At 64.8% G+C, this 15,199-nt stretch overlaps 2 protein-coding genes across 2 annotated transcripts; one reads left to right on the plus strand and one right to left on the minus strand.

Annotated features, from left to right (window-relative positions):
• Positions 1 to 337: 337 nt before the first annotated feature.
• On the plus strand, positions 338 to 5,946 carry TADA2B (transcriptional adaptor 2B). Its single transcript, XM_058670315.1, has 2 exons — positions 338 to 733; positions 4,915 to 5,946. Exons 1-2 carry the CDS (start codon positions 464 to 466, stop codon positions 5,905 to 5,907), a joined length of 1,263 nt encoding a protein of 420 aa, XP_058526298.1. The 5' UTR covers positions 338 to 463; the 3' UTR covers positions 5,908 to 5,946.
• Positions 5,947 to 8,634: 2,688 nt separating this feature from the next.
• GRPEL1 (GrpE like 1, mitochondrial) lies at positions 8,635 to 10,781 on the minus strand. The gene is made up of 4 exons (XM_004579232.2): positions 10,676 to 10,781; positions 9,959 to 10,115; positions 9,480 to 9,561; positions 8,635 to 9,244 (listed from the first exon to the last, which is right to left on the minus strand). Exons 1-4 carry the CDS (start codon positions 10,735 to 10,737, stop codon positions 8,898 to 8,900), a joined length of 648 nt encoding a protein of 215 aa, XP_004579289.2. The 5' UTR covers positions 10,738 to 10,781; the 3' UTR covers positions 8,635 to 8,897.
• Between the last annotated feature and the right edge of the window lie 4,418 nt (positions 10,782 to 15,199).

Consider the following 15,199-nt stretch of genomic DNA (forward strand, 5'->3'; position numbering starts at 1 on the left):
CCTCCCGCAAAGAGCCGACCAATCGGGAGCCGCCGACGGAGTGACGGACGTCATCGATTGGAAGCGGACGCAGGTTCGCACCGCCTGGGGCGTGGCGCTCCCGCCTCGCCTCTCACCGCCAGGCCTGGGGCGGGGCGTCGGGGAGGCGCCGCGAGGCGACGGTGGCCGGCGCGCAGGCGCGGAGCGGCGGCCCTCCCTCCCGCCCCGCCCGGCCCCGCCCCGCCCCGCCCCGCCCGGTCGCGCGGGGCGCCTGCGCGGTGCGGCGGGGCGCCGGCTGTGGCGACGGCGGCGGCGGCCGGGCCGGGCCGGGGGACGCCAGGTGCTGAGGCGGGCCATCCGGCGGGCTGGCTCCGGCGGCGCCTGGGCAGGGGCGGCCGCGGCGGCGGCGGGGGGCGGCGGCGGCTCGGGGGCGGCGGGCCCGGCGCGGACGGCTGGGGGCGCGGCGGGCGGTGAGCGGGCGAAGATGGCGGAGCTGGGGAAGAAGTACTGCGTGTACTGCCTGGCCGAGGTGAGCCCGCTGCGCTTCCGCTGCACCGAGTGCCAGGACATCGAGCTGTGCCCCGAGTGCTTCTCGGCCGGCGCCGAAATCGGCCACCACCGCCGCTACCACGGCTACCAGCTGGTGGACGGCGGGCGCTTCACGCTCTGGGGACCCGAGGCCGAGGGCGGCTGGACCAGCCGGGAGGAGCAGCTGCTGCTGGACGCCATCGAGCAGTTCGGCTTCGGAAACTGGGTGAGCCAGGGCCCCGGCCCGCCCCGTCCCGGGGCCCGCGAGGCGGCCGTCGGACGGGCACCCTCCAGGGCCAGCCCGGTGGGGGATGCTCGCGGCCCGCGGGTGGGCGTGACCCGGGGCTGCCCGAGGCCCGAAGGCACCCAGGTCACGCAGAGCTGCCTCGGCAGGTGTGTCCTGGGTGTGCACCCAGCCTGTGGGACCTCAGCGCTGCTGGCAGCCGGGGAGCCCCGAGGAAGGCGTGGGTGTGCCAGCTCCAGGGTCTGCAGTGAGCAGGTGCCTCGCGGGGCGTGGATGGCGAACCCGGAGCCGGTGCCGGAAGTCCCACTGATTGCCTCCTGCAGGCAGAGCCAAGGTGACAGTGAGGGAGCGGTGGGACTCGGCCCTGCCCGCCGTCGGGGAGGCAGGCCTGGTCACCCCGGCCTCTTGGACTGGGCAGACTTCCCCGCTCCACCACGGCCCCTCCGGCCAACCCCTGCTGCCCCGGGGACCACACTGGGACCACACTGCAGCAGCCCGCGTCCCAGCACGAGGGGGCCTCCATGGCTTCAGGGTGATCCCATGGGTGTTGGCCTGTGCTCTCCGGTGGGTTCACGTTCCTCCAGTCGTGGTGACCATGACTGCATCCCTAGCAGCACCTTGGGGACCTCTCCCAATGTGCTTCTCACAGCTCTTAGCTCCACAGTAGTGGCAGGCCTGGTGCTGCTGGGTGCCAGGTGGCGCGCCTCCGGGCCCGTGCGAGCCACCGGTTTGGACCAACCAGCCAGACTGCAGCCTCTGGGAGCCCTGCAGGGACAGCCTGGGGAGCCAAGCCCGCATGGTGCCGTGGAAGAAACCGGGGCTGCAGGGGCAAGGCTTCTCCAGTGTGTACGCCAGTCACCGGGCAGCGTGTCTGAGGGCAGGTCGACGGGGCAGGCCCTGGGGCCGCAATGTGGCTGTTGTGCCCTTGTGAACTGCTACCCTGACCCCTCTGGGCAGTGTCTGTCCTCAGCTGAAGTTCTGCAGCCTGAGACATGGCTCTCTGGGCAGACACCAGAGTGCACGCATCAGTGGCTCCCAGGGCTGGGCCACCTGCAGGCCCTGTGGGCAGCTGAGGCCCGCGGGCTTAGTGATTGTCAGAGTAGCAGCTGCTGTTCAGGACCCCCAGGCTGTGTGGGCCCTCCCTGCGTGGCATGAGTGCATCCAGTCGTGTGGCTAGAGCGTGGCCTGACGGGCATGCACCAGGTGCGGACAGGAGAGGTCAGTGACATGCTGCCTGCAGGTGTGGCCACGCGTCAGAGCTTCCCCTGGCAGGACTTGGGCTGCAAACAGGAAAGAGCACCCGTAAGGTGGCCAGGAGTCAACCTGGCCGGGACTCTCTGGGCTCCTGACTTCATGGACCCAGCACATCCCTGGTGTGCTCAGGCGCGCTGCAGGCAGCAGCAGGAAGTCCCCACTAAAAACCTTCCCCTCAGGATAACAGCAGACACCCCAGAGACAGGACCATGGGAAGTTCAGGGTCACCAGCCCAGGCTTTCATCTGCCCACTCCACTAGGACTGGTGCCTGCGGCCCACAGGGCTGGCCCCTGGGCTGCAGCTCTGCCAGGGTCTTGCCTGGCTTCCCCTCCAGTGTGTGCCCTTGGTGGTTGGGCCATGTGTCACTGAGGGAGCGTCCTCAGGGCCATTGTGCTGCCTGCTCCCCCTCGGCATGGGCGCATATGGCGTCTCCCTGCTGGACACGCCATGCGGCCCTCTCCGACTTCTGGGCAGGTAACAAGCAGAGCTGCAGGATCCGATTTGAGGCTTGGCCTCAAAGCAGCCTGCGGTGTGTGTTGCTCAGGTCATCCGAGAACTTGTGGGCACCCTAAGTTTCCCATCCGACAAGGAAGCATGTGGCCAGGCACCCCGTGCCCAGGAAGGACAGCCACACAGCTGCCAGGTCCAGACGTGCCCAGCTACAGGCGGTGTGGCTGTGTCCCTGGTCCCTCTGTGTTGCCCCAGGCAGGCTGGTGTGCCGGCCCCAAGCCTGCCTTGTCAGGTGCCCAGGAATGCCAGCCAGAAGGCCTTGTCATCTGGGTCTGATTGTGAGCCAAAGTGACAGCAGTGACTTTTCCTGGGAGGTGACAGCAGGGCTGATTGGGAGGGCAGGAGCCCATGTGTGTGGTCAGCGTGCAAAACTGGCAGTGCCAGGAACTTCCCGAGGCCTGTGGTGGCGGGGCTGGGCAGGGGCATACCAGGGCCCTGCCTGGTCCCCTGATGCCCTGTTGTGTGGCCGGAGTTTTATTTCTGTCATTTAGAGCGAAAACTCCTTCCTCTGACTCATTGCCCAGATGCCCGCAGCAACTAAGGCTTGGGAGCGCTGGGTCTCCTGCGTGGTCAGCAGAACCCATCATGGGCACCTCGCCACTGCCCCACACCCGCCATGGTCTGCACCAGCAGGAAACCTCCATCCACAGCCGGAGCTGGGACTCCGCCTTAACTGCTGGCCAGGAACCCACCCCGAGCAGAGCCCATGTCTTTCTGATCCCACTGGGCTTGGAGCTCCGCCCGCAGGTGCCCTCCCTTGCTGAGGATGACCCGGGGTGGCATGGAGGGCTGCAGTGCAGTTCCCTGGGGCAGGGGGAGCAGTGGTGCAGGAGTGCCACAGGGTCCCTGGTGCATGAAGCCCCTTCAGTTTGTCAGGGTTAGTGTAGGCATGAGGCCCCGGCGCAGCCACATTCTGTCATTGCGACCGAATGACATGCCCCCTACCAGACGGCCAGGGAGTGACGTGTCGCTGGCAGGCTGGTGTTGGCTTGCTCTGATGAAGTCCTGACCCACGACTGGGAACCACGGAGCACTTAAGTCCTGTGGATGGAGGGGCCGTGCCCGGCAGGCAGCAGCCGAGACCAGGGCATGGCCACTGATGGAGCCATGGGCGACCAGCGCTGGGCCCTGAGGGCTTCCAGCTGTGAGCACTGCTGCCACCTCCAGCACCCCAGAATCCAGACCAGGAGATGGCGGCACAGAGGGGTTAAGTAACTTTTTCATGGTAGAACCAGGGCCAGAGCAAGAAGCCTGGCCTGGCATCTGCCTGGGCGGGAGCGGGGGGCGTTTTGTTCTGGAACTTCCCAGAGAGCAGGCAAGAGTTGGGACCGATCTCCTGGCACATCTCAGGCAGGGCAGGTGACAGCAGGTCTGGGGTTGACGGGGTCTGGGAAGCTTGCCGTGTGGACACGGCTGAAGCAGTCCCTCCTCCCAGCTGCGACTGGGGTCGGGGTAGCTGTGCAAGACAGGACGCCTGCCTCGGGCTGAGCTCACTCCAGGTTCCCATCCGACATGGCCCCTTCCTTCCCCCTGGCTGCTGAGGACGGAGAGGGAACAGCACGCCCTCCCCGCTGACCTCTCTCTGCTGTTTGCCTGGCACGCCAAGGCCAGGGACGGGTGGTGACGGTCGCACAGCGTGGCCCTGGCTCTTATCCCGTAGGGGCCCCAGTGCTTCCTGAAGCATGGCTGTAGGGGGCAGGATGGGGTCTGGTTCCCAGCCTGCAGGTTCCCCCATCTGCAGCCTTCGTTCAATTCCGCTCTCCAGTCACACGCACGAGGCCCTAAGACTGGAGGGCTGGGGCGCATGTCCCCCTGGAAGGCTGAGATAGGGTTGGGGGCAAAGCTGTGGACACCTCCCCACAGGTGGCTGATGGCCAGGATGGGCCAGCTGCTTCCTCCTGGGGGCGCCGAACCTGTTGCCCCAGCCACGTGAGGGCTGTTCAGACTGCCCAGCGAGGCCCCACGGGCGGCTGGGAAATGAACGAGCGGTCGGCAGAGAGTCTGAAGTGGCTTTAGCGGTCGGCGCTGAGGAAGAGGCCTCTTGGCAGAAGGAAAAGATCAGGGGGTTGTACGGTTTCCTCCCATTAAGGGGCTGGCCGTTCAGGGGTTCCCTTCTTGGGGCAGTGATGGATGTGGCAGCCGCTGTGGCGAGCTCTCGGCTTGTTCTCGAGCACCCAGCGCGGGCACGGGCTAGCCTGCCCACAGCGGGTCCCCTGTGTCACCGTCCTTGTCTGGGGCTCGCTCCGCTCTGGGGCCTGGGACACTCAGCCGGGACTTCCTGCTGCAGAAACAAGCCCTGAAGCAGGCCCGTCCCTGGCTCAGCCTCCAGCTCGGGCAGGAGGGCCAGGGCTCCCGGTGCCAGCGCCACAGCCTGCTGACCTGGCGCCGTGTGTTGCAGGAGGACATGGCCGCGCACGTGGGCGCGTCCCGGACGCCGCAGGAGGTGATGGAGCACTACGTGAGCATGTACATCCACGGCAACCTGGGCAAGGCCTGCATCCCCGACACCATCCCCAACCGCGTGACGGACCACACGTGCCCGAGCGGAGGCCCGCTCTCGCCCAGCCTCACCACGCCGCTGCCCCCGCTGGACATCTCGGTGGCCGAGCAGCAGCAGCTGGGCTACATGCCGCTGCGCGACGACTACGAGATCGAGTACGACCAGGACGCCGAGACGCTCATCAGCGGGCTGTCGGTCAACTACGACGACGACGACGTGGAGATCGAGCTGAAGCGCGCGCACGTGGACATGTATGTGCGCAAGCTCAGGGAGCGGCAGCGGCGCAAGAACATTGCCCGCGACTACAACCTGGTGCCCGCCTTCCTGGGCAGGGAGAGGAAGGAGAAGGCGCAGGCGCTGAGGCGCAAGGTCACCAAGGAGGAGAAGGAGCTGCGGCTCAAGCTGCGGCCGCTCTACCAGTTCATGTCCTGCAAGGAGTTCGACGACCTGTTCGAGAACATGCACAAGGAGAAGGTGCTGCGGGCCAAGATCCGGGAGCTGCAGCGCTACCGGCGCAACGGCATCACCAAGATGGAGGAGTCGGCCGAGTACGAGGCGGCGCGGCACAAGCGGGAGAAGCGGAAGGAGAGTAGGAGCCTGGCGGGCTCCAGGCGGGGCAGGGAGGACGGCAAGGACGGCGAGTTGGCGGCCATCGAGAACCTGCCGGGCTTCGAGCTGCTGTCCGACCGCGAGAAGGTGCTGTGCAGCTCGCTCAACCTCAGCCCCGCACGCTACGTGACGGTCAAGACCATCATCATCAGGGACCACCTGCAGAAGCGCCAGGGCATCCCCTCCAAGAGCCGCCTGCCCAGCTACCTGGACAAGGTCCTCAAGAAAAGGATTTTGAACTTCCTCACGGAGAGCGGCTGGATATCCAGGGACACCGCCTGAAGCTGCTGGCCTGCTAGCACGCAGGCCCTGGGTCCCAGGGGACAGACGCGTCCATCCCAGCTCGGGGACGAAGCCGGCCCTGCCTGGGCTCGGCCCAGGGAATAGTAGAAGACTGGCAAATTTCCTTTTACTTGGTGACTTTTCTTCCCTTTGGGTACAAAGACTGCTGCACTATGGGTGACAGGAGCCCAGCGTTCCTGCTGGACAACGAGCCACTAGCTCTGTTGGTGCCACAAGCTTTCCTTGGGTGTGGTGCCCGCAGGGTCCCTCTGCCCAGAGTGCGGTGCTGGGCACAAGCACTTTACAGGGAGGCGGTCGCAGCTGGAGGAGAGCCCAGGACAGTTCCGCGGGAGCCTGCTGGGCGCAGCAGCCGCCAGCTTCCACCTGACTGTTGGCCACACTCGTGTGTGGGCTTGTGCCTTTGCTGAGTATCCAGGGCACCGGCTCCCTGTGCGTGGCCCTGCTCCTGTACACACAGGCATGGCAGTTGGGGGCACAGGGTCGGCCGCACCGCCCACCAGCTGTCTCCGGCTGTTGAATGCTAGGCTGGGAGCTCCAGGTCCTGGCACTAGCTGCCTCGGGTCCCACAGCTCACAGCACTGCAAGCGGGGCACTGCCTGGCCAGCTCAGCTTCCAGCTCGTACCCGGCTTCATGCTTACAGGCCAGCACACCGCTTCCCTCCTCTGTCCTGACTATGCTGATCAGGCCTTGCCCTGCCTGCCCATGCCTGCCCTGGGTCCTATCAGAGGACGTGCACGGTACCTCCCCTCTGCAACTCGAGGCAGTCATTTGTCTTCCAGCCCCTCTGGGCCCCTGCCCCACAGCCTGTGGCAAGCCCTGCTGGCCCTCCCGCACCGGGGCACCCCAGGCCTCCTGCCCCGAGCTTCTACCTTGGGTTCAGCAGCCTGGGAGCAAACATACACCTCATCTCCAAGGACAACTTGGGTACGGTGCCTTTCCCCTCCTTACACCCTGTCCCCAGGGGCAACTCTCAGCATTAAATAAAAACATTAAAGAGGTCTTGGACATGGGTGTAGTTGTCAGTGACGCAGTGGGCTGGCATCACATGGTTCAGAACCCATGATGCCAGGAACATGCCAGGCAGGGATGAAGGTGGCACCTAGCTCGTAGTTCTCAGTGTGGACAGTTTGGTGTGACTGGGGACCCCACCAGCACTGCCAACCCCTTGGTTCTTGGGTGGACGTTTTGGGGTGGGGCTCCCAGAGCACAAGCTTGGTGGTGGGGCCCTGGCAAAGCAAGCGTCTGGGCAGGGGCCACGAGATGGAACCCTTGGCACAGGTAGGCCTGGCTGTGTGTGATGGTGTGACACGAAAAACTGATTTGGGCTTGACTGTTTGCACACCACAATGAATGTATTATTAATTTATGTTCAAGTACTGACAAGTTCAAGGGCAAGCATGAAAGACGAATGGGTGGTCCTAGGCCACCCGCTAGCTGCCGGCTCGGTACTCCTGGTCTTCCACTTCATGGTCCTGGCAAACCCACAGCACTGGGTAGACCACATGGTTCCTTCCACTTTCCCAACTCGCACCCTGCAGCGACTGACATCCCAAGAATATGTGGACACTGAGGTGCTGGCAAGCGTCTTTATTCCCCTTTTACACATTAAAGGAGTTGAGAATAAAGTGTCGGTGCTTGCTTCTTCCCGCCGAGTCCTCAGGCCCCACATCTTAAAGCTGTGGGGAGCTGGGGTCCGGGGCCTCTTCACCCAGCTCCTCTCTGGCAGGCAGTGCATGGGCAGCCAGACCTGGCCCCCTGGCCCCCACTGCTTACAGGGAGGTCTGCTGCAGCTGGTGCTGTGGCCGCTTCAGCCCCTGCCTGGGGGCCCAGCTTGCCGCCACACACAAGGAGAGTAGTTAGCGAGCATGGTGACACAGATGGGGCTGGGGGAAGCTGTGACTGAAGCTATAGCTGGGATGGACTGCTCCATGGAGACCCCAAATCCAGATGTTCAAACTGCCTGGGAAACGCACGCCCTCCACATGCCTTGTGCCACTGCCACAGTGATGCAGGGGGCAGTGGAGGGAATGCGGGTGCCCTGTTGAGGCAGTGGTGACCCTGCCACTGGGACAGGCGGCAGCCCAGCCTGCTGCCTCCAGGCCTGGGGCGAGCTGCAGAGCTAGCTGGAAGATGGTCACAAGCAGTGTGAACTGTGGACCACAGTACACCTCACAGGGTGAACCAGTGAAGCCCAGCTGCCAGACACCACCTGCCACTACCAGTGCAAGGCCATTTTGCCTCTTGACCAAGAGCTGATCACTCATCCTTCTGAAGAGCCAGGTTCACCGAGGGGCCAGGTCCCACAGCTCCAAGGGCCACTGTTGCTACAGCTCAGTGTGCCTGGGGCTTTGGAGTCATGTATGTCCCTGGACCAGCAGAGCCTGTGCTGGCAGAGCTGCTGGCTCTGCTATGGTCAGCTGTCCTGTGTTGGTGGCCCTGAGGCTTCCAGGCCAGGAAGAAACCACATCCCTGGGCTCCAAGCACCCCAGGCACAGGGCCTCGGCTCTTGAGGCCACCTGACCAGATGGAACCACTCCTACAATCCGATGAGCAGAACAGGAATTCTGGCAAACTCAACAATGGGCAAAACCAGGATGTGAGAATGGGCAAGGGACACTGCTGGCCTGGGGCTTAGCCTCCCCAGGCCCACTGTGACCGTGCAGTGACAAATGCAGCAGCGGCGCCACACAGAGAGTGGACACGCGGACGGTGCAGCCAGGGTCCACAGCGAGCTCCTGAGCCCTTTTATTGGGGCTGCCTGGTCTGAGCAGCTACAGCTGGATCCCACCTGCCCTCACCTAGTGAGCAGACGCAGGGCCCCAAGTCCATGAACAGCCCAGCCACTCCACTGGCTTCGTCTCCAGCAGGGCCACAAGTCACTGAAGCTTCCCAGCCGGGGTGGGAAAGGTCAGGTGCGTCCACGGGTGGGACCAGACGGCCCATCAGCGGGCTCAGAACCAGGGTGCGGCTACGCCTCCTTCACCACCCCCACCAGGGCGGGCCGTAAGGTGCGCCCATGCAGCTTGTAGCCCACCTTGCTCACCAATGCCACCGTGCCCGCCTCTTTACCCTCCACCGGCGTGTGGAACAAGGCCTCATGCTCATAAGGGTCAAACTTGGCCCCAACAGGGTCGAGCCGCAGCAGGCCGTGCTTGGCGAACACTTTCTGAATCTGGACCTCGGTCATGACCAGCCCCTCGTAGAGGCTCTTGAGGTGTGGGTTGTCGTCCCGCACCTCTTCCTGTGGGACGCTCTGCGTGGCCTTCTCCAGGATGTCGGCCACCTCCAGCAGGTCCTTGCAGAAGCCCTGGATGCCTGTGTGGAGGAGAGCAGGCAGTGTGCCCCAGGCTGCCTGTGTGGGCACTGGGCTGGCACTGCGAACCAAGTGCAGAGCTGGGGGCACAGGCGGCAGGGAGGGTGCTTCATGACCCTGAGGACCCAGTCACAGCCCACGCCATGAAGCACTGGGACAGTGACCCGCCAGGGGAGGGTGGTGACGGCGCGGCCGGCTCCTAGCCACCTGTGCCCAGGGTCTGCTAGCCACACTGACCGTATAACTTGGCCTCCTCCACCAACTTCTGGCTCCTCTGTCTCAAGTTCTCTGTGTCGGCCAGGGCGCGCTTGTACTTCTCCTGCAGACAGAGGGAACAGAGGGGCTGGGAGTCACAGGGAGCAGGGGGCTCAGCCAGCCTGCAGAGGGGCCGCGTCCCCCTGGCCAAGCCTCCCACGCGTGCATCCCCCTTCCTGTCCCCACGGCTCCAGCCGCCCCCCAACAGCCTGGAATCTCAGAGCAGCATGGACACAGGAGTGCGGCGAAGGCCTGTAACCTGTTCCCGGTGGTGGCCTCCTGTCCGCTTCCCCGAGCCGGGACTCCGACCACTGCAGTTCCGCCACCCTAGGGCACGCTCACCTGCCCTGCCCCTTGGGGCTCCTGTTTGCTCATCTTTCAGCAGGGCTGTTCCCAGGTAGGACACGGGGTCCAGGGCTCTTCCCCACCCCACGCCTTCGCAAGGGCAGCCCGGGCCTCACCGTGGTCTCCTTCAGCTGCTCCTCCAGCCTGACTTTCTCCTCCCGCAGGCTCTTCTCGGCCGCTGCCGGCTCACCCTTGGACTCTCCGGGCCCCGCGTCCTCCTCCACCGGGCCGCTGTTCTGCCTGGCAGCCGTGCACAGCAGCCGGGGGGATGACCTGCGGCACAGCCCGCCCCAGCACCTGCTCGTCAGGGTCGGGGGCTCAAGCTGACAGTGGCGCAACCAAGACCACCTGCCCGCAACACCCGGGGGTCCTCCCGGCTGATGCAACCCAACGCCGCCCACGCCTGGGCCGGCCACAGGCCCCGCTCGGCACAGCGCACCCGCTCCTCCTTCCACGCATGGGGAGAGCCTGGCCGTTGGCCCGCTGCCCCCCTCGGGGGCCGGCCCCCCGACGAGCACCTCCGGGGACAACGATGCCGACGCGGGGAGCGAGCGGCCACTTCTGGCTGTCAACCTCACCGCGGAAGCCGAGGGGGGACACGGACCCCCGGCCCAGCCGCGCAAGCAGCGCGAGCCCGCCGCTCGTTCGGCCTCCGACTCGGCAGCAGGGGAGAGAACTCGCGGCCGAGCGGGGACAGTCCTGGGCACCCCGACGCCGCCTCGGGGATCGCTCTGCCCGGAGCCTGAGGCTGACCGGGAAAGGCCCACCGGAGCAGAGGCGGCGCTGAGGAGCCGCACTCCCTCCTCGGGCCAGGAAAACCCGGCGCCCCTCACCTGAGGGACAACGCCAAAGCCGGCAGACCGCGCCGCGCCAGCCTCACACACCGCGCCGCCATGACCGCCGCTGCCCGTGCAGTCACTGCGCAGGCACTGAGCCTGCGCGCGGGCCGCCGGCCCGACTTCCCCGCCCTCGCCACTTCTTGTTAGCCAATCGCACACCGCTGGTTCTGTGATGGACAGACAAGATCACCAATACGGGCAGAGCATGGTGGGCGGGCCCTGAGGCCTCCGGAGCTCCCGAAGGTGAGGAGGTGAAAGGTAAAGGAAGTCGAGGAAGGAGCCGCTGCGTGGGCGGGGAGAGTAGGAAGAGCCAATGAGGATGGAGCTTTCAGGGGCGGGAAGAGGCAGGGAGAGCCAGTGAGGAGCGAGCACGCGGGGGCGGGGAGCCGGAAGCGGCGCTGGCTGTGGTGGGCAGCGAGTGCCCGCGGCCCCGGGTCACTGCCGTGGCGGAGAGGGCCGCGGCGGAGCGGGAAGGGTCGGTGCCCCCACGGACAAAACGTGGCGGGAAGCACGTGGGCGAGGGGAGGCAGCGGGGCCCAGCCCGGGGCTGCCCGAGAGCGGGAGGCCCAGGGCTCCCCACGCTCGAGGACGGCAAGTCCGGGTCCGAGGGCGCACGGACACCTGCTGGGGCGAGTCCTGCCTGACGCCGCTCGGCGGCTGCGGCTGCGGCTGCTGGGCCCGCCGTCCGCGCCCGCGTCCAGCAGAGGGCTGGGCAGCCGGTGCCCGTGGGCTCTGAACCGCACAGGCGCCGTCGGGGACGGGAGCGGCACCAGCAGGGTCGCAGGCCTGAGAGCTGAAGTGGCCAGCCCAGTGGACACGTCACAATCTGTCGTGCTGCCTCGTGGGGTCGGGTGTGGCCCCCAGCAGAGCCGCTTAAAACCAAGGCCTGGGCAAATCTGCATTGCCTTTTTAATTTCTTCAATAAGTGATATCTTTTATTTTTATTTGAAAGGCAGATATACAGAGACAGAAAGATCTCCCATCTGTTGGTTCTCTCCCCAGATGGCTGCAAGTGCCAGAACTGGGCCAGTGCAAAGCCAGGAGCCAGGAGCTTCCTTCGGGTCGCCCTCCTGGGGGCAGGGCCCCACCCCAGGCTTGGATTCCCGTTAGGATCGGGTGTACCTGGGACAGCTGGGGGGCGGGGGCACAGCACCCAGCGGCTGCTACCCTGACATTCTCACAGCCGATTGGCAGAGGGAGCCAGCCAGGGCTGCAGGTGAGCAGCGAGGCTTCCAGCTGGCATCACCCACCAGGGTCCATGCTGAGCCCGCCGCCAGTGAGGGCTACACGTCTGTATAAAAATGATGTTATCTTACTCCCACGTTCTAGAATTGCCTGCATGTCAGCTATGTCCACTGGCAAGTCCTTCCTGGATTGGCACTGTCAGTTACCTAACCAGATTTCCCATGGAGAAACTGAGTGTTTTTCTGCTGTGGAAATCAGATTTCTGGTTGCACTCACTCCTCCCGTCCGGAGAGTGAGCCGCGGTGTCACCTGCTTAGGGTCTCGCGTGTTAGGATCAGGGGAGAGGGGCCCTGGCACTGTCGTGGTGCCAGGCTGCCTATTCCAGATTCTGGCTGTCGCTTTCTGGGGATGTCTAGGGGCAAGGCCATTGTGGGGACCTTCCAGGCCGCTGAAGGGCAAGCTGCCCATCACCTCCTTGCTGGCAGCCGGCGACCCCGGCTGGGATCATTCCCATGGCGCTGCTTTCCAGCCTTGTGCAGGCTGCTTGCCTCGCGCGGCCCCCCCCTCCGACGCCTGTGCCCACCCGGTGTCTGTCCTTGTGTGTTAGTGCCCCTTGTGGCCGTGCTGCTGCAGCCTGCGGCCTGTAGACCGCCCAAGGCCCCAGACTCATGTGGACTCGCTGCAGCTGCTGGGTTAGTGTTGGTCTGCGCACTCGGCCTTGACCTCACCATGACCCCCTTTATGTCACTCAGATTTCGCTGGTCTGCCCCATATTGCACTCCCCTGGGCTTACTTGGGGTGGGGATCCCACTTGGGCTGGAGGGGACGCCTTGCCAACTTCACGTGGCACTTGCTGCGGCCTCCCAGCAATGACTTTGTTCAAAGTGTGTTCAGCCCACCTGCCTTCTGCCATCCACAGCCACAGGGCAGCCCTTGGGCTGGTCCCTCACACTCTCTCTTTCCAGATTTGTGAACTGATTTGAAAGGCTGTGCCCCACTCCCTGCCTTACGCTCTCCAGGTGGTGTCTGGTGAAAGGAGTTCCCAGGTTAAGGGCAGCAGAGGCGGCAGCCGCACCCCTTGGCCCCTCCCAGCAGCCTCACGGTTTCCGGCACTGTCCACGCTGGGTGTGCAGTGGGAGGTGGGGGCTGGGAGCGGCCCACCACGGGGACATCCACGTCCTGCAGACCTGAGGATCTAAATGATCAGCCCTCCCACATCGGGATGCCTTGGGGGGTTTGTAATGTGATGGTGGCTGCTTGTCTGTTGGTGGGTGCACCTGGGCAGCTGATGCCACGGAGACGGCGGACACCGGGGCAGTGGTGCCAGGGCCCCGGAAACCCTGGTTTCCCCGAGGTGAGCAGGGCTGAGGTCCTTGGTTACTGGGAGTTGTGTGTCTGATGTGGTTCAGCCCAGAACAGCCCGCCCCTGATCCGTGTCCTTGCCCTGCAGCCCTCCACATCCACCCGGACCCCAAGCGTAACCCAGTGCCATCAACTCGAATCGCGGCAACTCCAGCCCAAGCCTCATATGGAGCAGACGGTGGGGGTCCAAGCCCGTGTCTGCTGTGCCCTCCTGTTGGTGCAAATGCCAGCGGATGTGCTTTCCCTCGTACTCTGTGACCAAGGCTTAGGATGCCCTCCTCCATCGGCTGCTGCCGCAGGGACTCTGCAGAAGGCACCCCGGGCGGGGATGCTGATCCAACAGCTTCCTGCAGCCCAGGTCACTTCTCAGGGCTGGTGCCGCAGGGAGGGGCCTGTGCAGAGGCCCTGGCCCCCTGGCCAGTGAGTGGGTTCCAGCCTGGTTGGTCTGTGACTAGCACAAATTATTGGACTTCCCCATCAGTGGAGGGAGGAATTCGCTGTGCGCCTTGGGCAGAACCTGAGCAGCTGCACCTGTTCTGGGCGTATCTGTGTCAGCTGGGCTTTAAAGGCCACACCTGGCTTGTGGGAGGGGCAGGGCCTGCTGACCGTGGCCCCACCTGCTTACCACCCAAGGTTCCCGGCTCCTGCCCAGTACCTGCAGCACCTGTCCCTGGGTAGTCCCTACAGGGGCCTCAGCCCCAGAGGCCCCCGGGCTGGTTTACGGAAAGCAACATGGAAGCCACCAAGCCAGGCAAGTAGTCACCTTTCGTGTTCTCTCCTCCTTTGGTCCTCACCCTTGGGAGAATGTGGCCACTCTCAACCTTGACCTTACGAAGGGATTTGACCCCAGGGGCAGAACAGGTCGCCACAGCAGTGCCTGGACGTAGGCGGCACCAATTGTCCTGGCCTTGGCCACCTCCCCGATCTGGCCCCTCTGCTGACGTGGGCCAGATGGCCTCCCTCCCAGGTTGTCCCTGGTGTGGCCCACCCCGTCTGCCCCTGGACAGAGCGGTCCTTGGCAGGCCTTCACACCTGCTGGGCCTCAGTGGTTCCCAAAACTTGGGCTGGCATTTGTTGTCCGCCAGAAGCTGAACCCTGTGTCCAGCTCATGCTTCCTGCACCGGGCAGTTCATTGGCGCTGTTGTGTCCCCAGGTGCAGGATCCAGCAGGTGCGGGTGTTGACAGCCTGGGGCAGGAGAGGAGGAAGGGACTCAAGGTGCCACCCGTGGCGCCAGGGTTTCTGCTGGCACACACATAGTGGGGATGCTGCCTCACAGACTGGACAGGCTGAGCTTGCTGTCCTTGAGCAGGGACAGACAGGGGAGGGATGCAGGCGGGGCTCACTGATGCTCCCGGAGGGGTTTCTGCCACACACACCCGACCTGGGTCCCAGGGCCATTGGCAGCACCAGTCCGCTTCGGACAAGGGTATCACGCGCCCTGGACTTCTTGCTGAGGAGAGGGCAGGTCCTGGCCACGAGCAGGGAGATGAGCGACCGGAGGTGGATGCAGGGTGGGTGGGCACCACCGAGAACCAGCAAAGCTTGGGGCGCTGGGGCAGGGCAGCGGGATGTGTTAACGCAGGGGGCTGCCTTCCGGAGGGCTGGAGGGAGGAGGCGCTGGCTCCTGTCCCCACATGTCTGACTGCCCCCACCAGCAGGTGCCACCTTCCAGAGCCGGAGAGAGAAGGGGCCGGCTCCCATCCCCACATGCGCGACTGCCTCCATTAGCACCTGCCTCTGTGCCGGCCTTGGGCTCGTGGACCTTGGGCCTGGGGCAGCCAAGAGCAGAGCTGACTGCTCGGCCACATACCACCAAGGTGCTTAGAAGGGGAGGATCAGCCAATTAAGCTGTTACAGCAAGTCCAACAGCCAGAATTGGAACCAGAGCTCATGTGGGATTCTGTTGCAGGCAGGGGCTTAATTCACTGAGCCACAATGCTGGCCCTGAGCAGGCTAACATGCTTTTGTGT

This window comes from Ochotona princeps, chromosome 11 (assembly GCF_030435755.1).
Source record: "Ochotona princeps isolate mOchPri1 chromosome 11, mOchPri1.hap1, whole genome shotgun sequence".
Classification (NCBI taxonomy): Eukaryota; Metazoa; Chordata; class Mammalia; order Lagomorpha; family Ochotonidae; genus Ochotona; species Ochotona princeps.